The sequence below is a fragment of the Choloepus didactylus genome, chromosome X (assembly GCF_015220235.1).
Source record: "Choloepus didactylus isolate mChoDid1 chromosome X, mChoDid1.pri, whole genome shotgun sequence".
Taxonomy (NCBI): Eukaryota; Metazoa; Chordata; class Mammalia; order Pilosa; family Megalonychidae; genus Choloepus; species Choloepus didactylus.
Window position 1 is genome coordinate 20,265,084 of NC_051334.1, and position 21,528 is coordinate 20,286,611.

Genomic DNA, 21,528 nt, shown 5'->3' on the forward strand with positions numbered 1-21,528 from the left:
TAAGTTAATCTCCAACTTGCCTCCTATTTAAATAAGTAATTTAGCAATTGGAGGGGGATTAAGTAGCTGATTAAATTGCTCTGAGAAATGTTAGGTGCTAGGGACCAGGTATTGCACATGCATTTCTAAGCCCTTTGAATCGTGACATTTGAAAATGATTTTTAATAATTTGTATGCATTTTTTCCCTCCCCCCAAAAGTACACTGTACTCCATTGTATTTTTTCCAATTTCTGGTTAATGTTTGCTTGCTGGCTCTGTTTTCAAACTCAACAGATTTAATCACGTGTTTATGTCTTGATGAAACTTTCTGAAAAGGTTAACCTTTGTCCCTTATTTTCCCCTTGCTGTCTTTACTATTAGTTTTGGAAAAAATGGGAACCTATTCTGTAGAGCAGGGTTGGCAAACTCTTTCTGTCAATGGCCAGATAGTAAATATTAGAGGCTTTGCAGGCCACGGGGTCTCTGTTGCAACTATTCAACTCTGCCATTGTAGCATGAAAGCGGCCATAGACACTACATAAAACAAATGAGTGTGGCAGTGTTCCAATAAAACTTTATTTACAAAAACAGGTGGTGAGCTGGTTTTGGCCTTCAGGCTGTAGTTTGCCAACCCCTGATGTTCAGCTCTGTGTGGGGGACAGGGAAAAATATAATTTACTTAGGCCCAAGTAAAAGCCTAATATAATACAGGATTGTTCCAGCTCTTGGATTTTTATCATCTTGGCTATGTCTGGACAAATGGATTTAGGAAATTAAGGCTTAGAGTATTCATTTGAGCAGGTCTAGCAGCTGTTCTATTTGCAAAAACTTTGTGAGCAGTTTACTACGTGTAATTGAAATTAGTTTTAAAAAAACATTGATTTTACAGAATTATATGATCTGGCCAGTCTCCTATTCCGTTTTAAAGGAAATAAATTAGAATTGTCTGTATTTGTAAGGTAATTTTGCCCCTACCCTCAGAGAGATGGGTATGTTGTGTAGATTAATCATTTCCATGGGTTTTTCTATTGCTTCTACCTGCCCCATGTATTTAAAAAAATCCCCAGATGTTGATTTAGTTCTTTAGTTCTGTTGAGATTCAGTACTCAGCCAAATGAGAGGAATGTCACAAAGACACCAGGGAAATGGTTAATGTCAATATGGCCAAATTATGACTTACCCGTGCCTGAGTAGTTTCCTTGCACACTGGGGAAACTGCCCACCTTGAGGATACATGGAGTCTGTGTTCTTAGGAGAAAGGGTGGATGGTACTGGTGTATAATTTGGACCATGCCCTCCCTAGAATGTTGTCCATATTGGAGAGTACTGGGGATTGTTGGCTATACTTGGGTGTTACTCATGCAGGGATAAGAATGGACAACCTGAAAACAGAGAATTTCTGTCTTCCATCTCTTGTAAAATTAGAACCGTGACTTGCACTTATAAAACCCTCTGATTCAAGTGGGTACTTGTCTATCCTCCTCCCCAACATGATGCATCAGCTTGTGAACTATACCTAAAGGCAATTTTCAGAATGAAAATTTTTGAAGACTCAAGATAAATCAATGGCATTCTTATTGAGAGGATAAAATTTGATTTGTCAGGTAACTGCACTGTTGTTATTTGTGGGGCCCTGATAGCCCCAAAGGATATTAAAGCCTGTTTCTCAGGCTAATTTTCATCAATACCATTAGCTCTACTTAGGGTAATATCTTCAGCAAGGCGGCATCTCAACTAGTAGATTATTTGTTTGGCATTATGGAAACTGCCGTTGTTTTGAAGGATAGTGTAGTTCACGTATATTCTCCTGAACTTTTGGTGGCTTAAGGCTCAGAATTTTGATTGATGTTTAATAGTTATTATAGAAGTCATCAGAGAAAATGAGGTTTTGTCATGGTTAAGCCTGACTGATGCTTTCAAACCCATTGCAAGCCTAAGAAAGTTGCCCTAGAAATTGTTTGTAAAAGGGCAGTTGATCATTAGTTGTTCTCTTTTTTTCTTATGTTGGTTAAATTAATAAAAAAAGAAAAAATATGCCAAGAAACTTAACTATGTAATACAAAGCTGTTTAAGAGATTAAAGCAATCCCTTTGATGTAATACTTGTAAGACATTTGAGAATTTACCTGTCTCTTCTAAATAGCCCAGTCAGTGGGGATTAAAACAAATAAGCTTTCTGTCTTGCTTTCTGTGGATCAGCTCAATGCTAAGTGGTTTTGAAAATTCAGAAGTAAAGCAGTCAACCTAACCAATCTTTAAATCAGTTTGCTCATCTGTGTACAAATTATATGCCATTTCAGAGCTCTCAGACCAATAAAGCAGAATTAGGTTTGGTTCTCTTCTTCCTGCTAGCATTATCTAGCTATAGTGCACTTTGTGAAAAATTCTGGGAAGGGGAGCTGACTTGAGGTTTAAATCATGTTGTGTTGCAAGTTTTCATTGTTTCTGGTTTTACTGAGTTCTTTTGTAATAGCGGTCATCTCTCCCTTAAAGAAATAATCTTCACTTTATGAACTCTCTGTTGTCTCCACAGAAATTAATTGTGATTTTTAAAGCTATGGCCCTAAGACTTTAGGGTGAGAAATAAACTCCCAAGCAATGAAGATTTGTTGCATGTACATGTTAATAATAGCAAAGAGCAAAGCAAAAACCCAACAAAAACCTTAATGGTTAATGTACACTTATGTACACACACCACACGGTTTGGCATGGATAAATTCAGGAAATATTGTTAAGCATTTAGGGTGGATTAGGCCCTGTGCCATTGAGTCAACTCGATGAACAATCTACCCTCGTTGAATTATCTATGTCAGCTCGGCAAACTGTCACCCGTGGGCCATATTCAGCCTGCTGCCTGTTTTTTTGTACAGCTCACAAGCTAAGAATGGATTTTACATTTTTCAGTGGTTGAAACAACTCAAAAGAAGAATATATCATGATACATGAAAACTATATGAGATTCAAATTTCAGTGTCCATAAATAAAGTTTCATTGGACCACAGCCATTTGTTTATGTGTTATCTATGGCTGCTTTCACACTACAAATGGCAGAGTTGAGTAGTTGTGACAGAGACTGTCTGGCCCACAAAGCTGAAAATATTTACTGTCTGGCCCTTTACAGAAAAAGTTTTCTAACCCCCGATCTAGCTTAATCCAACCTTTCCGATGTGTTTATTATCCAAATCCTTGTTTCAGCTCTCTATTTCACTGTATTGGTATTAGAGGTAAACTTGTCCACATCTTACTGATGAAGAAAGTGAGAAACAGAGAGGTTCACAAAATTAAGGTACTGCTGATACCTTATATTAGAGATAATGGTGAGTTGTCTTAGAATGTTTCTCCTTAGCTTTTTAATAAAAATGCAGCGTGGCCATGGACCATCTCAGATGTTTTTGTTCCAGTAGCACTGGGGAGAGTTCTGAGCCTAGAGCGCATGTTCAGTAAATATTTGTTGATGGATAGAAATAGCTTATATTAAAAATATAGTTCTGGATGCTGTCAAAAATTAATTGCAATGGATTTTAAACATTGCTCCATTTTCCAGAAAGTTCCTTAGGTTCTCATAAACACGGTTTTCATTCACTCTCTTATTTTCCCCATTTTTTTTCTCCTGTGGTAAGATCAGTTACTACAGAAATGTGCCTTGATATAAGGAGCATTGAATGATGTTCTTGGTCATATATCACACTATAAACTTTTATGTTTTCAGATACTATTGGTGCATTGATCAGCGTGGGTTTATGAACTAAATTGCTCATTATATGAATTAATATTTATTGAGCATTGATTACTTGCTACATACCTGGCCCTGTGCTGCATGCAGGGAACACAAGGGTGAAGGTGTGGAATAGGCTGTTGAGTTAATTTTAGTATTATCAAGAAGAAGTCTCCCTTAGCTGCAGAAACCTCCCGTGTGATTGAATTTGTCCCTTTGGTTAGTGACCTACTCTTTTAAATACAGATATTTCTCCAAGGTTAATGTATTAGGTTGCTATTAGTCACTCACATTTTATTATGAATTAGTTTGAAGCCCCGGGGACAGCTAATGGATTGACTGCCTTGTGGGACAAACCATCATGATGGATGAGGAGGGTAGGAAGAGATGACTTTGGAGTACCATGTATGGCCAAGGAAAGGCCAGTTGGGATATGATCAGAGAGCAAGTGTTATGAACACATAGGCCCTGTTTGGTGGTGGGAGGAAGGGAAAAAGGAAAGAGAAAGGCAGAAACCAAGATGGCAAATGTTAAAGGCAACCTTTTTCTTTGCTCTTTTCTAGAGTTAGCTTTAGTAGGGTTTCTTGTGTCTATTTTCAGAAGTGTGCAAATAACTGCCCTCCAAAGACCCTCTGGCATTTTTTTTTTTTACTTTTTATTTTGAATACTTTCAAACTTATGGGACAGTTATAAAAATAATACAAACCCCACACGTAGAATTCCAACATACGTATACCACCCAGAAACCCAGATCCACCAATCCTAACATTTTGCCACATTTCCCATATTGGTCTGTCTGTCCATCTGTCTACTTATCAATCCATTTTCTGAACACTTGAGTGTGGTTTGTTTATATTACATCCTTGAACACTTATTACTGCCATGTACACCTTCTAAGAACAAGGATATTTACTTATGTAACCACTTTATGTGCAGTTATCAAGTTCAAGAAATCTAATATCAATAGAAAGCTTACAGTCTATATTTCAATTTTTTCCTAAGTGACAGTAATGTCCTTTTGAGCCTTTGCTCCTCCCTTGTTAGATCCCATCTAGGATCATGTATTGCATTTAAATGTCATTGTTTCATGTACCTTATGAGGGGTGGCAATGTGATTGCGAAAGCCATGTGGATCACAACTCCCCTTTGTCCAGTGTATGGATGGATGAGTAGAAAAATGGCAAAAAAAAAAAAAAGAAGCTCCCAGTGTTCTTTTTTACTTTAATTGTTCTTTTTCACTTTAATTTTTATTCTTATTACTTTTGTGTGTGTGGTAATGAAACTGTTCAAAAATTAATTTTGGTGATGGACACACAACTATATGGTAGTACTGTGAACAATTGATTGTATGCTTTGTATGACTGCATGGATGTGAATATATCTCAATAAAATTGAATTATTTAAAAAAATGTCATTGTTTCTTTAGTTGCTCTTTTTTTTCCAATTGTGGGAACATATATACAACATAAACTTCCCCATCTCAACTGCTCCCAAGTATACCATTCAGTGAGATTAAGCACATTCACAATATTGCAGTACCCTTATCACCTTCCGTTACTGAAATTTTTCCTTCTCCCCAAACAGAAACCTTGTATCAATTTTGCATTAACTTCCCATTCCCTCTGCCCCCTACCCCTGGCAACCTGTATTCTAATTTCTGTCTCGATGAGCTTACATATTCTCTGATATTTTCTTTGTAGTGGGGCTATGCTGATTTGGATGTATTATGTCCCCCAAAATGCCATTATCTTTGATGCAGTCTTATGTGGGCAGGAAACGTGTTGGTGTTGATTGGGTTGGAGACTTTTGATTGGATGTTTCTGTGGAGATGTGATCACTCAACTGTGGGCGAGATCTTTCATTGGAAAATTTCCATGGAGGTGTGGCCTCACGCATTCAGCATGGGTCTTGATTAGTTTACTGGAGCACTATATAAGCTCAGACAGAAGGAGCGAGCTTGCTACAGCCAAGAGGGACACTTTGAAGAACACGCAGAAGCTGAGAGAGGAGCTGCAGATGAGAGACAGTTTGAAGACGGCCCTTGAAAGCAGACTCTTGCTCTGGAGAAGCTAAGAGAGGAAAAATGCCCCAAGAGCAACTGAGAGTGACATTTTTGAGGAACTGCAGCCTAGAGAGGAACGTCCTGGGGGAAAGCCATTTTGAAACCAGAACTCTGGAACAGATGCCAGCCACATGCCTTCCCAGCTAATGGAGGTTTTCCCAACTCCATTGGCCATCCTTCAGTAAAGGTACCCGATTATTGATGTGTTACCTTGGACACTTTATGGCCTTAAGACTGTAACTGTGTAACCAAATAAACCCCCTTTATAAAAGCCAATCCATCTCTGGTGTTTTGCATTCCGGCAGCATTAGCAAACTAGAACAGGTTTTGGTACTAGAAGTGGGGTGCTGGTGCTGCTGAGTTTGCAAATACCAAACATGTTGGGACAGCTTTTTAAATGGATGGGGGAAGATTCTGGAAGAATTGTGAGGAGATTGATAGAAAAGGCCTAGACTGCTTTGAAGAAACTGTTTGTGGAAATATGGACCCTAAAGATATTTTTGATGAGGCCTTGAGCAGAAATGATGAATGTGTTGTTGCGAACTGGAAGAAAGGTGATCCTTGTTTTACAGTGGCAGAGAATTTGGCAAAATTGAGTCCTGGTGTCGGATGGAAGGAAGAATGTGAAAGCAAAGCTAGGATACTTGGCTGATGAGATTTTGAAACTACAAGTTGTGGATATAGCATGGCTTCTCCTTGCAGCTTATAGTAAAATGTGAGTGGAGAGAGATAAACTTAGAACTGAACTCTTGGGTTCAAAGAAACCAGAAACTGATGGTTTGGAAAATGCTGGGCTTCCAGGGGGTGGAACCCCAGAAGCAATAGCCCAACGTGAGGATTTAACCAAACATTGAACTCAACCACCATTTCAGTACAAGCCAAAATTGGAGATGGAGTTATCCAGAAAGGATTTGTGGAAAGTCCTATTGTCTGATGGCTTTGACCCTGGGGTGCTTCATGGGAAGCCAACAGAATTTTTGCAAGATCTTTATAGATAGAGCCACTGCCAGTCTGGACTGGAGGAGACAGACAAGGAACAAATTGACAGAAAAGTTTCTTCAAAGACGGAGCCATGGAGGTTGAGGTCTGGAGTCAAGAGGTCTCGGGCTGGGAGAGCAGAGTGGCCCACATGCATGGAAGGGTGAGTTTGCCCTAGAGGTTGAGGGTGGGCCTTCCACCTCGATATTCAGGAAGACTGCTGTTACCCCAGGCCTCAAAGAGGGTGGAGGACATTCCCAGGGAATTGGGGAGAGCCTGGCCACCACCCCACTGTTCTGTTGAGCATGTGCCCTGGTGGTGGAACAGAATCCAGGTGCTGCTCTGATGTTTGAGGAGGGTGGGGGTGAAAAGGTGGTCTCCCCAATGTGTGGATATGTTGGAACACTCACCCCAGCGTTTCGAGAGAAAAGGGCTGCTGCAAAGGCCCTTAGGAAGGGTTAGATTCCCGCTCTCTCAAACGCCAAGGATACAGTGCCGTTGGATAAATGACTCTCAGACTTTGAAATCTAATGGAGTTTGCCCAGCGGGTTTTAGGAACTGTTTTGGTCCCTCAAACCCTGTTTTCCTTTCAGTTTCTCCTTATGGCAGTGGGAATGTTTATCCTATGAATGTCCCTCCTTTGTATATTGGAAGCAGATAACTTGTTTTAAGTTTCACAGGTCCACAGATAGAGGGGAATTTTGTATTAGGACAGACCACTCCTGTAACTGATTTTGATGTGATCTTATTGTTACTGAAAATGATTTAATGTTATATGATATTGTGATGGAATTAGTTTATATGTATATGGAAAGATCATGTCATTTTGGGGTCCAGGGGTGGAATGTGCCAATTTGAATGTATTATTTCCCCCCAAAACGCCATTATCTTTGATGCAATCTTGTGTGGGCAGACAGTTTAGTGTTGATTAGATTGTAATTCTTTGAGTGTTTCCATGGAGTTGTGGCCCCACCCATTCAGCATGGGTCTTGATTAGTTCACTGGAGCCCTATAAAAGCTCAGACAGAAGGAGCGAGCTTGCTACAGTCACAAGAGCTGAGAGCAACTGAGAGTGACACTTTGAAGAGGAGATGCAGCTAAGAGAGGACAAAAGCCCCAAGAGCAACTAAGAGTGACATTTTTGAGGAGCTGTGGCCTAGAGAGGTATGTCCTGGGACAAAACCATTTGAAACCAGAACTTGAAGCAGATGCCAGCCACGTGCCTTCCCTGTTAACAGATGTTTTGATGCCATTGGCCATCCTCCAGTGAAGATACCCTTTGCTGATGGACACTTTATGGCCTTAAGACTGTAACTGTGTAACCAAATAAACCCCCTTTTATAGAAGCCAATCCATTTCTGGTTTTTGCATTCCAGCAGCATTAGCAAACTGGAACAGGGGCTAAAATGAAGCTTAAATTTAACATCTTAAATCTATAACAATTTCATTTGATACCAACTTAACTTCAATATTCTATACAAACTATGTTCCTGTACTCCTTTGTTCCCACATCTTTATGTCATTCTTGTCACAGATTACATGTTTATACATTATGCATCCCAAACCATTGCTTTATCATTACATTATACATTTACCATTTAGATCCTGTAGGAAGTAAAAAGCAAAAATTAACAGTACTGGCATTTATACTTACCCATATTGCTACTGTCACATGGGATCTTTGTTTCTTCATGTGGCTTCAATCTGTTGTCTATTGTCTTTTCTTTTCAACCTGCAGAACTCTCTTTAGCATCTCTTGTGGGGTTGGTCTAGTGTTGACAAACTCCCTTCAGCTTTTGTTTATCTGAGAGTGTCTTAATCGCTCCCTCATTTTTTTTTTATAATAAATTTTACTTTGAAATAAGTTCAATCTTACAGGAACAGTTGCAAAAAGAGTACAAACCCCATACATAAAACTCCATCATACCCCGACCCCCCTCCCCCGATACCCCGATCCAGCACCTTTAAGATCCTGTCACACCACCGTCTCTTTCTTTCCCTCCCTCTCTCCCTCCCTCCCTCCCTCCCTAACACCCATCATCTATTGCTCTGTCCTCTGAACATATGAGAGCAAGCTGCACATATCTTTGAACAAACAATATAATTCACATATACCTTTCCCATGGACAAGAACATTATGTTATGCAATCTCATTAAACGCAGCTAAGAAGTTCAAGAAATTCAACATTGATATAAAGCTTACATTCTATATTTCCTTTTTTTTTTCTTGTGTTCCATCTGTGTCCCTTTGATCCTCCTCTCCTCCGACCTCAGATCCCATCCAGGATCATCCTTGACATTTAATTGTCATCTATTTAGACTGTCTTATTTTTTTTTTTCAATTGTGGAAAGATATATATAGCCTAAATCTTCCTATTCCACCCCTCCCTAGCATTCCATTAGTGGGATTAATCACATTTACAATGTTGCAATGCTATCACCTTCCGACCATCCATTTCTAGAAGTTTCCCTTCACCCCAAACAAAACCCCTACTCTCATTTCTTAACTCCCCATTGCCCCTTCCCTCACTTCTTGGAACCCCTACTCTACTTTTCATCTCTATAGTCATATTCTCTGATACTTTCTTTGTGTTTACCATGGGGCTTAAATTTAACATCTTAAATCTTTAACAATCTTGTTTTTCTTTGATACCAACTTAACTTCAATAGGACACATAAACTGTGTTCCTGTACTCCTCCATTCCCCCACCTTTATGTAGTTCTTGTCAAAAATTACATATTTTACATTGAGTCCAAAACCACCGATTTATCATTACAGTTTATGTATTTTAGATCCTGTAGGAAGTAAATAGTGGAGTTATAAATCAACAATACAGTAGTATTGGTCTTTATATTTACCACGTGATCTTTACTGGAAATCTTTATTTCTTCATGTGGTTTCAGTCAATTGTTTAGTGTCCCTTCCTTTCAGCCTGCTTAGGACTGATCTACTGGTGCTGAAGTCCCTCAGCTTTTGATTATCTGGGAATGTTTTCATCTCCCCCTCATTTTTATCCTTCAGATGTTTGTGAATTCTCCAAGTCTCTGATGGTTATTGACTTCTATTTGTATTCCATGGTGGTCAGAGAATGTGCTTTGAACAAATTCATTTTTTTATTTTTTATTTTATTGAGGCTTGTTTTTATGTCCCCGCATACAGTCCATTCTGGAGAAAGATCCGTGATCACTAGTGAAGAACGTGTGTCCCAGTGACCTGGGATGTAATATTCTTTATATGTCTGTTGAAATTCTCTGTATCTCTCTCTCATTTCTTTGTTTCTCTGTCGTTAGGGCTTGCTTTAGTATCTGAAGTAGGGCAGGTCTTTTATTAGCAAAATCTCTCAGCATTTGTTTGTCGGTGAAAAATTTAAGCTCTCCCTCAAATTTGAAGGAGAGTTTTGCTGGATAAAGTATTCTTGGTTGGAAATTTTCCTCTCTCAGAATTTTAAATATGTCATGCCACTGCCTTCTCACCTCCATGGTGGCTGCTGAGTAGTCACTACTTAGTCTTATGTTGTTTCCTTTGTATGTGGTGAGTTGCTTTTCTCTTGCTGCTTTCAGAACTTGCTCCTTGTCTTCAGTATTTGACAGTCTGATCAGAATATGTCTTGGAGTGGGTTTATTTGGATTTATTCTATTTGGCGTCCGCTGGGCATTTATGCTTTGTGTATTTATATTGTGTAGAAGGTTGGGGAAGTTTTCCCCAACAATTTCTTTGAATACTCTTTCTAGACCTTTACCCTTCTCTTCCCCTTCTGGGACACCAATGAGTCTTAAATTTGGACGTTTTATTTTATCTATCATATCCCTGAGATCCATTTTGATTTTTTCAATTTTTTCCCCATTCTTTCTTTTTTTCTTCTGTTTTCTTTTCTGTGCTCCTCGAGGAGGCTGAGTTGTTGTTCAACCTCCTCTAATCTTGTATTATGAGTATCCAGAGTCTTTTTAATTTGGCCTACAGTTTCTTTAATTTCCATAAGATCTTCTATTTTTTAATTTACTCTTGCAATATCTTCTTTATGCTCTTCTAGGGTCTTCTTTATGTCTTTTATATTCTGTGCCATGCTCTTCTTCAAGTCCTTTATATCCCGTGCCATGTTCTCATTGCCTGTCTGTAGTTCTTTGATTAATTCTGCCAAGAACTGTGTGTCTTTGGATCTTTTGATTTGAGTGTTTGGATTCGGGTTCTCCATGTCATCTGGTTTTATCATATGCTTTAAGATTTTCTGTTGTTTTTGGCCTCTTGGCATTTGCTTTACTTGATCTTTAATTTGTTAGAATTGCAGCTTGGTGACATACAGTTTCTCTAACTAACCAGCAGATGGTGTCCGTGAGTCACTTATTCCCCTCAAGTCAGTTCTCCCCAACTTTGTGGTGTGTGGGGATCTGATTCTTGTGGGGTCCAATTGGTGCACTTAATTTGGGTGTGTTGTCAGTGCTGTCTGCCCTCAGTGAGGGGCGTGTGCCTGAGCAGTTAGGGAGGAAGGGCAGCTTTAATAATCAAACCTCCCAGGTGTTTCTGGAGATTTAAGGCTGTTCTCTGCCGCTGACCCAAAAGTCCTTGGTATTGGTGTAGGTTCCCTGGGATTTCCGAGCAGTTCCCCCCTCCCTGCTGTGCTTTTCCAGGACCTTTGCTGAGGGGGGGAGGGCCGTGCCACGTCACAAGTGAGCGCCGGCCTCCAGGGAAGCCCTGGGCCGCCGGGCTGTGTAGGGGCGTTCCCAGCCCGCTTCAAAGATGGTTGAATGGGACGCGTTAATTTCCCCCTTTCCGCACAGCTCCGCTCTCCCAGCTCTGGGGCAGTCAGCCATGGGTATATTCAAGGCCACCGTCCATGGCCGATATTGTGTCGTGTGAGCAGTGCTGCGGGAAAGACTCCCTGTCAGGCTGGGTTTCTTGGCTCGGCTCTGTGTTGTGTGTTCGGCTCCGGGCAGGAGTAGCCCCGCCCGCTGGGGAGATGGCTGCAAGTCGTGCGTTTTTTTTTTTTGTTTTTTTTTTCTCTCCTTTTGGCTCCCCTTTGCTCCCCTGGACCCGAGACAATCAGCAGTGGGTGTGGGAAGGGGTATCCTCCACCCCAGACACTGAGGTGTTAGTCCAGACCGCTCCCGTCTTATCTGCAGCTGTTCCCGGGCTTCTTTTTCTTTTAAAAACACCAACCCACCATTTCCTCACACCGCAGCATGGCCAAGGGACTCAGCCAACTCACTCACTCGTTTCAGAATGCAGACTCCTGGTTTCACCAAACGCACGTTCCCTGTGGCTTTAGCAGAGCTTGTCCGGCTGGTGCTACTCTGGAAGTGGTGTTCTGGGTCACTTTCTGGTTTTTTATCTAGTGTTTTCCACAGAGGTGATTTTTGCTCTGTCTCACCTAGCCACCATCTTAGGTCTCCCCCCTCCCTCATTTTTTAAATCAAGATTTATTCACATACCATACAATCATCCAAAGTATATAATCCTTTGATCACATTACCATCGTATAGTTGTTCATTCATCACTCTGATCCATTTTTTTTAACATATTCCTTGTACCAGAAAAAGTGAAAGCAAGATTAAAAAAAAAACGAGAGTAACAACAGAACACCCAAATTGCCCCCCCCCATTCTTCCTTTAGTTTTTTTTTTTTTTTGCTCCCATTTTTCTACTCATCCATCCATACACTGGACAAAGGGGAGTGTGATCCACATGGCTTTCCCAATCACATTGTCACCCCTCATAAGCTACATTGTTATACAATCGTCTTCAAGATTCAAGGGTTCTGCGTTGTAGTTTGATAGTTTCAGGTATTTACTGCTAGCTATTCCAATTCAATAAAATCTAAAAAGGGTTATCTATATTGTGCATAAGAGTGCCCATCAGAGTGACCTCTTGGCTCCTTTTGGAATCTCTCAGCCACTGAAACTTATTTCATTTCATTTCACATCCTCCTTTTGGTCACGAAGATATTCTCCATCCCACGATGCCAGGTCTAGAATCTTCCCCGGGAGTCATATTCCATGTTGCCAGGGAGATTTACAACCCTGGGTGTCAGATCTCATGTAGTGGGGAGGGCAGTGATTTCACCTGCCGAGTTGGCTTAGCTAGAGAGAGTCTCCCTCATTTTTGAAAGACAGTTTTGCTGAATATAGAATTCTTGGTTGGCAATTTTTTTACTTTAAGCACTTTAAATATATCATACCACTGCCTTCTTGCCTCCACGATTTCTTATAAGAAATCAGGTTTTCATCTTATTGAGGCTCCCTTGTACGTGACACATTGCTTCTCTCTAGTGGCTTTCAGAATTCTGTCTTTCTCTTTGGCATTCAACAGTTTATTTGTAACATGGCACATTGTGGGTCTATTTGGGTTCATCTTGTTTGGAGTTCACTGAGCGTCTTGGATATGTATATTCATGTCTTTCATTACATTTGGGAAGTTTTCAGCCATTATTTTTAAAAATATTCTCTCTTCCCCTTTCTCTCTTTCTTCTCTTTCTGGGATTCCCACAGATGGTGCCCCAACAGGTTCCTCAGGCTCTGTTCACTTTTCTTATTTCTTTCTTCCTTCTGCTCCTCAGACTGGATGATTTCAGTTGTTTTATCTTCAAGTACACTGATTCTTTTTTCTGCAAGGTCCAATCTGCTGTTGAACCCCTCTAGGAAATTTTTAATTTTTGTTACTGTGGTCTTCAACTCTGTTAGATTCCTTTTTATAATTTACATCTGTCTACTGAAATTCTCTTTGTGTTCATCTGTCATTTTCCTGGTTTCCTTTAGTTCTTTTTCCATGTTTTTCTTTAGCTCCTTGAACATATTTAGGGCCTTTTCTTTAAAAATTCAGTTTTATTGAAATATATTCACATACCATACAATCATACATGGTATACAATCAACTGTTCACAGTACGATCATACAGTTATGCATTCATCACCACAATCTATTTCTGAACATTTTCCTTACATCAGAAAGAATCAGAATAAGAATGAAAAATAAAAGTAAAAAAAGAACACCCAAACCATCCCCTCCACCCCACCCTATTTGTCATTTAGTTCTTATCCCCATTTTTCTACTCATCCATCCCTACACTAGATAAAGGGAGTGTGATCCACAAGGTTTTCACAATCACACTGTCATCCCTTGTAATCTACATTATTATATAATTGTCTTCAGGAGTCCAGACTACTGGGTTGGAGTTTGGTAGTTTCAGGTATTTACTTCTAGCTATTCCAATACATTAAAACCTAAGAGGTGTTATCTATATAGTGAATAAGAACTTCCACCAGAGTGACCTCTCGACTCCATTTGAAATCTCTCAGCCACTGAAACTATTTCGTCTCATTTTGCATCCCCCTTTTGGTCAAGAAGATATTCTCAATCCCACGATGTAGGGCAATTTTTAAAAAGTCTGTGTCAAAAATTAAATGAATAATAGGGGGATGGGGGTGGGATGTTTTGGGTGTTCTTTTTTACTTGCATTTTTATTTTTATTTTTTTGAGTAATGAAAATGTTCAAAAATTGATTGTGGTAATGAATGCATAACTATATGATGGTAGTGTAAACGATTGTACACTTTCTATGGTAGGTGGATATATCTCAATAAAATTGAATAAAAAAAGTCTTTGGTATGTCCCAGGTCTGGTCCTCCTCGTTAATGGATTTTAATGCTTTAATATTCTCATTTGCCTGGGCCATCGCTTCCTGTTTCTTTGTATGTTTTGTAGTCTTTTGTTGAAACCTGGACATTTTGATATTTTAAAATGGAATTTAGACTCTGAGATGTCTGTTCCTTAGGCTTCTGTCCAGCTAGTGTTATGACAGAACTTTCCTTGGATTCCAGGAGTTAACAATAAAAGAAAGAAAGAAGGAGAAAACAAAATACCTTTTCCAGTCTTTGCAGATCGACCTGTGCAAGTGCACGCCTTCGGTACTTATACAGAACATTTAGAGAAAAGCTTAAGGCCAAAGCATAGGAGCCTCCTGATCCTTTCTGTGCATGCATCTTGTCTTGGGTATGTGCTTATGGCCTAGGAATTCCCCTGTTTATATGGATACAAATGTCCCCTCTTTCCTAAGAAACAATTTCCTTATGGTCCCGGGCACTATGGTGTATGTCCTACGGCCAGCAATCTCCAGGCAGCTGTGACTTGACTGCTCTTTCACAGCGTTCTGTAGGAGAGTTTGGTGAATCACCTTCTACACGCAAGGCAAGTTCTGGGACGGCAAGTCCCTCAGGCCACCACCAGCCAGATTGGGCCAGACATATGAGCTACCATATGTGTACGAGGGTGACTCCACTCCCTCCTGTACTGGGACCAGGGATCCACACTGGGAGCATAGGCCAGCTCCTTGTCAAGCTGGTGATAGGTGGGGGAGGGGCCAATCAGGGCACCTCAAAATCCTACTGTTTTCAGGTGGCCTTTTTCTTGATTTGATGCATGCCCTGTTACTGCAGTCCTTTGTTTTCTGGAGCTTTGAGGAAGATTTTCTGTCAGTTCTTGCTGGTTGTTCAAAGATTCTTTGGGTGGATGGAGCTCTGAAGCGTCTCACTGCACATTCTTGATTGGGGTGAGGCTCCCTCTTCTGATTTTTTGAGGTGTGTGAATAGATTGGGTTCTCCTGGCTCATGCTCAGAATTTGGCTTTGCTCAGGAAATCTCCCATCATGCTCTGGGAATCTTGTGGGCACATCCGTCTCCCCATTAATCACAAGGTTGCTTCAACAGTGTTTCTCACTACTTCAAATGTGGCTCCCTGAAACTGGACCTGTGGCTAAAGAGAGTGACATTGTTCTACAGGGGAGTTCAGGTATTTGGTTAAGGGTGTAATCTGACCTGGGCTCTCCTGAAAGACCCTCTAAACAGGCACACAACAGTTACTCCAGATTCTCAGAGGCCACTTTTTCTCCTATCTCTTCAAAGTCTACCACTAACATTTATTCATCATGTATTCTGGGCCAAGGACTGGAAAAGTGTTTTAAATGCAGTGTCATCCTGAACTCTTACAGGCAACCTGTGAAGTAGGTACTGTTTTTTTCTCTATGCACATCTGATAAAAAGGAGAGTGTATTAGGAATGCATTTGTCTGTAACTAATGGAAAACATTAAATATAATGCCTCAAACAAACGAGGGTGTTCCTCATGTCATGGAGGGGAAGGAGAGGCAGTCCAGGCCTTATATGATGGGCTCCGGATGCCATCAACTTTCCATTCGGTAATCTTTAGCATGTGGTTTTCTTCCTCATGTTTGTTGCCTTGTGGTTACAAGATGGCTGCATTACCTCCAGCATTACATCAGTGTTCCAGGAAGGAAGAATAGGAAAGACTAAAGAAGTGTTTTTCAAGTGGGAGTGATTTTGCCCCCAAGGGACCATTAGGCAATATCTGGAGACATTTTTGGTTGTCATAACTGGGCTTGTGTGTTGCTATTGGCATCTAGTGGGTAGAATCCAAAGATGTTGCTAAACATCCTACAATCTTCAGGACAGCTCCCACAATAAAAAATTAGCTGGCCCAATATGTCTAGAGTGCCAAGGTTGATAAATCCTGGTCTAAAGGGAGAAAACAGATGCCGGCAGAGTCTGTCCTATTTTAAAGAGGATTCCTGGAAGTACAACGGTGACTTTTAGTTATGGTTCATTGGCCAAAATCTCATCCCATAGCCAACTCTAGCTACAAAGGAGGCTATTTTTTATTGGGTTCACTGTCATCCTGAGCAGAATTGGGGTCCTGATAGAAAGAGAGGCAAGGGAGGATGGATATTGGGTAGACAAGAGGCAGTGTTTGCTTCAGAAAAGTTAAGTACTTTATCCAAGGTCAGAGAGGAAGTGAAGATCAGCAACCACTTGGGCCTCCTCCATTGACCCATCTACGTGTACATGGGCTGGGCTGCCAGAAGGAGATCCAGTTGTCAAGTGCAGCCCCTCTCCAGGTGTCTGCATGAATGAGGAATGGAAATGTATGCACTGGTTATGCAAAACCCCGGAGTTTTTGATCACTCACAAGAAGCTTAAGAAATATTTCTTGCAGGATATAATGTGCAGTCTGTTATATACCACTGTTCTCAGTATTTGCAGTGGGAATTGCTTTCCTTCTTGTCCCACTTGCAACCACTGGGGAATTGAGTTCAGGCCTGCCTCCCTAAATCTTTGCCCTTTAAGCCATCAAACTATTTGGTGCTTCACTTCTCCCATTCTGAAAAAGTTAAAAAGTGATGGGATCACTATTTACCTTAAGTGGGTATGTCAGTTGGTGCCCATTCAGGAAAACAGATGTCCTTCCAGGTATATCAAGCAGGAAGAGGTTTAATACAGGAAATTGAAGGCATGCGACCATTGGTAGGGCTGGGGAGTGAAGGGCAGAAGCTGCCAATTATCTTTGCTGCTGGCACGACAAAGGAAGGGGTTTTCCCAGGAGAATGCATGAAAGCTGCTGGCAGGTGCCTGCCTGTAGCTAACAACAGTAAACAAATGGCCTCTCCTCCCCTTCTGCCTTTCGAATCTCCTATGAGTGCTTCTAGTTGCCAAAGTCTAACCTGGAGGTCCCCCCACCCCGCCCCAGGGCTTTTGAGAGATGTGCTACTCGTTTCTCAGGGAAGAATGTACAGTGGGGTGGGGCGGGCCAATGTGGAATTGACAGCAGACTCTCTGGCAGAAGGAGCATTTGAATTTGAATTGAGCAGTCCATGCACAGCACCTTTGGGAAGAAAGAGCATTCTATTCTGATATTGGTAATACTGCTGCTGGTTTTATGCCCTTATTCTATGTGTCCTTGGGAAGTGAATCTGGATTCTTTATATTTCTGTTTTGGTTTTCTTCAAGTCATGGTGATGCTAAATAAATAATCAAAAGGATTCGATGCCCTGCATATACAGTGCAGAAGGTAATATATGCTGTGAAATTCCATAGTGCAGGCGGACTTCCAGAGGGAGAGGTTTGATAATGCATAATTCACCAGCATGCTCCAGAAAGACCAGTGTTCAGAAAACAATTGTGTATGCCTCAGCCTGTCAATTTCTTTATTTTGGGGGGAAACTATCCAGAGCTCTTTCTTTGCTATAATTACGCATGTGATTTGTGGTAAGCTGATAAAATACAGCAAGCAATTAAATGCAATGAAGGAAATAATAGAATGTCTCCGATAAAGGTTACAGATAGATAAATGAAGTATTGTTTAGTGTTGGGGGAAGAGTTGTAACCTCTAGTTACCTGCTATCTGGGTCACATCAGGCTTTTAGTGTGTGTAACTTGCAGGGTTTTGGAGTCAGAATTTGATCTGTGCTATATGCGAGTCTGTGGAACAGCAAAACCCATTATGACCGTATCCTGTGGCACTTGTAAAAAATCCTCTCTTGAGTCTTGAGTTTCAAGTTTCCACTGATATTTAATATTTGAATTATCTCAAGGAAGATAAGGAAAATGTACTATCTTATTCCATTTATTTCTTGAGTGAGGAAAATTGAAAGGGACTAGGGGAGCAAAAATTGTTACCAAGAGCAGTGTGCAAAGGTCACTGATTTTGCTTTGCTGCTTTGCTGGAATAAAACCAATGTGTTTGGGGTTGTCTGGTGTCTTATGCTGGGTCTCCTGGAGGCAGATCTGAAGAGTATTTAAGTGATTAATTAAGGAAGTGCTCCCAAGAGACACCGACAGGGAAAGGTAGGAAGCAAGCCAAGGGTGTGATTTCCGAGTAAGTCTCAGATTCAGCCTAGTCCTGCAGGGAGCTCTGGAGGGCAAATTATACCTCAGAATTTGTCCTGAATTGGGGCAGAAGAGCTGGACTTTCCTACTCTGCTTACAGCCAGTCATTGGCTAACACCTGCCTGCGGTGAGGGTGGAAGGCAGCTAAACTCCAGGAACTAGCTCTTTTTGAGTGCAGGCAATCAGCTCTAGTTGCCATAACCCAGGCATCCTAAGAGAGTCTCAGGTGCTAGCCATGAGGAACAAAAGAACACAGCTGCACAGAAGTGATAAAATGGATCCCAGGGGATCTGGGCAGACCCTGACAAAGGATGTGCCACCTGGATTCACACCCTTTGAATAAAGCTTTTCTGTTCTTTTTGTGAAACTTAGAATCTGGGGAGGGGAGAGAGAAATTTTCATGTGGACCTGGGAAGTTTCTCCAGAGCATGGGGTCAGCAACCATTTTCTGCAAAGGGCCAGATAGTAAATATTTTTGGCTTTGTGGGCCCCAGAATCTCTGTTGCAACGACTCGACTCTGCTGTTGTAGCACAAAAGCAGCCACAGACAATCCATAAATGAATAGGCATGGCTGTGTTCCAATAAAGCGTCATTTACAAAAACAGGTGGCAGGCTGAATTTGGCCCACGGGCCCTAGTTTGCCAATCACTGTTCTGGAAGCTCCTTATATGTGCCTAAAGTGGTTTTTTCCTTTATCCATTCCCTATATGCTGCACAACGCAGGGGTTTTCTATCAAAGGATGTTATAATGTTATGATATATCATTCACAGTGTTGCACATATAATCTTTCTAAAGTGTGACTCATATCCTTTTATTCCCCTGCTAAAAATATTTAGCTCTCTTATCTGTAAAATAAATAGACTCTTTAGCATGGCATTTAAGAATCTCTGGGATCTGGTCCCAAGCCAGTTTTCCTGTGTTATTTTCCACTCTCCACCCTCATGTGCTTTATAGTCCAGCTACATCAAACCTCTTGCCGTCTCTCAAATGTTTCCTATCTCCCAGTCTTTGCCCTTGTGGTTTCCTCTATTACAATGTCCTTTCTTTCAGCATTGCCTGTTGAAATCCTAACCATTCTCTAAGATTCAGTTTGTCACCTTCTCCAATAAGCACTTTCCCTACTGGGTAATAGTCCCTCTCTGCTCTGGACTCTGGTAACAATATTGTCTGCTTCTAGTAACACCTTTGTTTTATTTATTTTATACTATATAGTTGTTTTTCTCACTACAGTTTTAGTATGTTGAGGGCAAGGACTAACTTAATTTTTTCTTCCCTCCGCAGAGGCTTGCATATAGTAGATATTCAGTAAATAGAATTTTCAGTTCTAATGATTTAAGTTCTGAAACTCTGACATCATTTTTCTTTTTCCTTTTTATAGGCACAAGCTGTTTTGGCAAAAGTTGGCTATCCTGAGTTTATAATGAATGATACGCATGTTAATGAAGACCTCAAGGCAGTAAGTGTTAAATTTACTGTATTTTTTTTTTCTGGCAGGTTTTACTGGCTTCGTGCCTTTCAACTAATCCAAGTCCAAGCAATTAAACCTGATAGTGCCAGAAAGGACCAACTTTTGATTCATGCCTTGGCCACATATTTTCCTGAATATGCCAGGCATATCATAAGATTTAGAGCAGATTCAAAATAAAGGAAGTGTCAGAAAGAATGCTGAGTGGAAACCATAAAGCAAAAGGGCTTGAATTTGGCTGAATTTGATCATGAAGGAAAGAATTAAGCAAATTGAGTGTTTTACAATTAGTGGGCATGTTCTAATGGCTAAAGCATCCTGTTTGTTGTTAAACAATCTTTATTTGCTTCATTCATATTAAATGAATAGTAATAAATCTGCCTGCTGTGAGTTAACTTCATTAAATTTTATGGGTGTTTTGGCAAATTAAGTGCATATACATATGACTTTAATTTGTTGTGAGTTGTACTATATATTTGCAGTAAGTTACTGATGGAGGAAAAGTGATAATTCTTTTTTATTCTAATGTTGGGGACATATATTTTGCAGTATGTATAATAATTATGGGCTTTTCTAATCACAGCCACTGTTATTTACTTTCCTATAAATAGTTTTTCTTCATCACAACACCTCCCCCCACCTCGTTCTTCCATTCACTAGATTTTCTTGAAAAAGTGATCTTTTGGAATTCTTTAAATAACTATGATTCTGAGGTGTAGTGCTTTCCTGAAATTGTGTTTCTACAAGTTGCATATCTGAAAGCAGTCCTAGTTTTGTAGATGAACACCAGAATTTTTTAAGACAGTTCAAAAGTGAGAGAAAGCTTTATTTAGAAAATTTCTCCTTTCGGCCCCAAGATATGGCCTTCCAAAGTTTTGATCCAGTTGCTACGGAAGAAAATAACTATGGTTTGCAGTATCCCAAAGCTCAGACAGCCTGTCTTATTACACTCTGTTTTGATGATGCTGAAAATCACAGTATTATTATGATAATTAAAGATACTGAAGCACTTGACACATTCATTTACATTATCTTTTAATCCCCATGGTCAGTGGTGGTGTTATCCCCATTTTGCAGAAAAGGAGGTAGAGACTCAAAGAAGTTAGGTGATTTGCTCAATGCCACATGGAATGTTGGAACCAGGACTGAAATATGGGTTCAGAAAGATTAGCCTGCAGTCAGAGAAGGGGTTCTGTGGGGTCCTTGTTAGGCAGCTGTGCTGGAGGAACAGAGGAGGCAGATTGGAGAATTGGTAGAAGTTGCTTTACTAAATCCGACTGGGAAGGGAGAAGAGGGGAGGCCATATGGTCAAGTAGTTAAAAGCACAGGCTTTGGAGTCATGGGCCTGGGCTTGTATTCCACCTCTTCTGCTTACTGGTTATTTGATCATGGGCTCCTTCAGTTTAATTAGCTTCCCTTTGGTTATCTGTATAATGACCAAATCTTAGTATTGCTGGGCAGATTAGATGAGATTTTATAAGTGTAAAAACACCTAGCATAATACCTGGTGCATTGTAGGTTCCCTGTAAATAGTAGCTCTTACTTCGTGGATAGTTTGAGATCTGTTGCTGCTAAGAAGAGCAACACCAAGGCACATAGTACATTAGTGGGAGAACTTGATGATTATGTATGATTGGCAACGACTCCAAGTCAAGGATAC

General features: G+C 40.5%; 1 protein-coding gene across 6 annotated transcripts in view; it reads left to right on the forward strand.

Moving 5' to 3' along the window:
- PHEX (phosphate regulating endopeptidase homolog X-linked) overlaps positions 1-21,528 on the forward strand; it is a 259,988-nt gene that overhangs the window by 154,749 nt on the left and 83,711 nt on the right. For all 6 annotated transcript variants that reach the window (XM_037821360.1, XM_037821359.1, XM_037821363.1 and 3 more), the window contains one exon: positions 19,782-19,859. In XM_037821360.1, the coding sequence (XP_037677288.1) occupies positions 19,782-19,859 (78 nt within the window). The remainder of the gene's footprint in view (positions 1-19,781; positions 19,860-21,528) is intronic.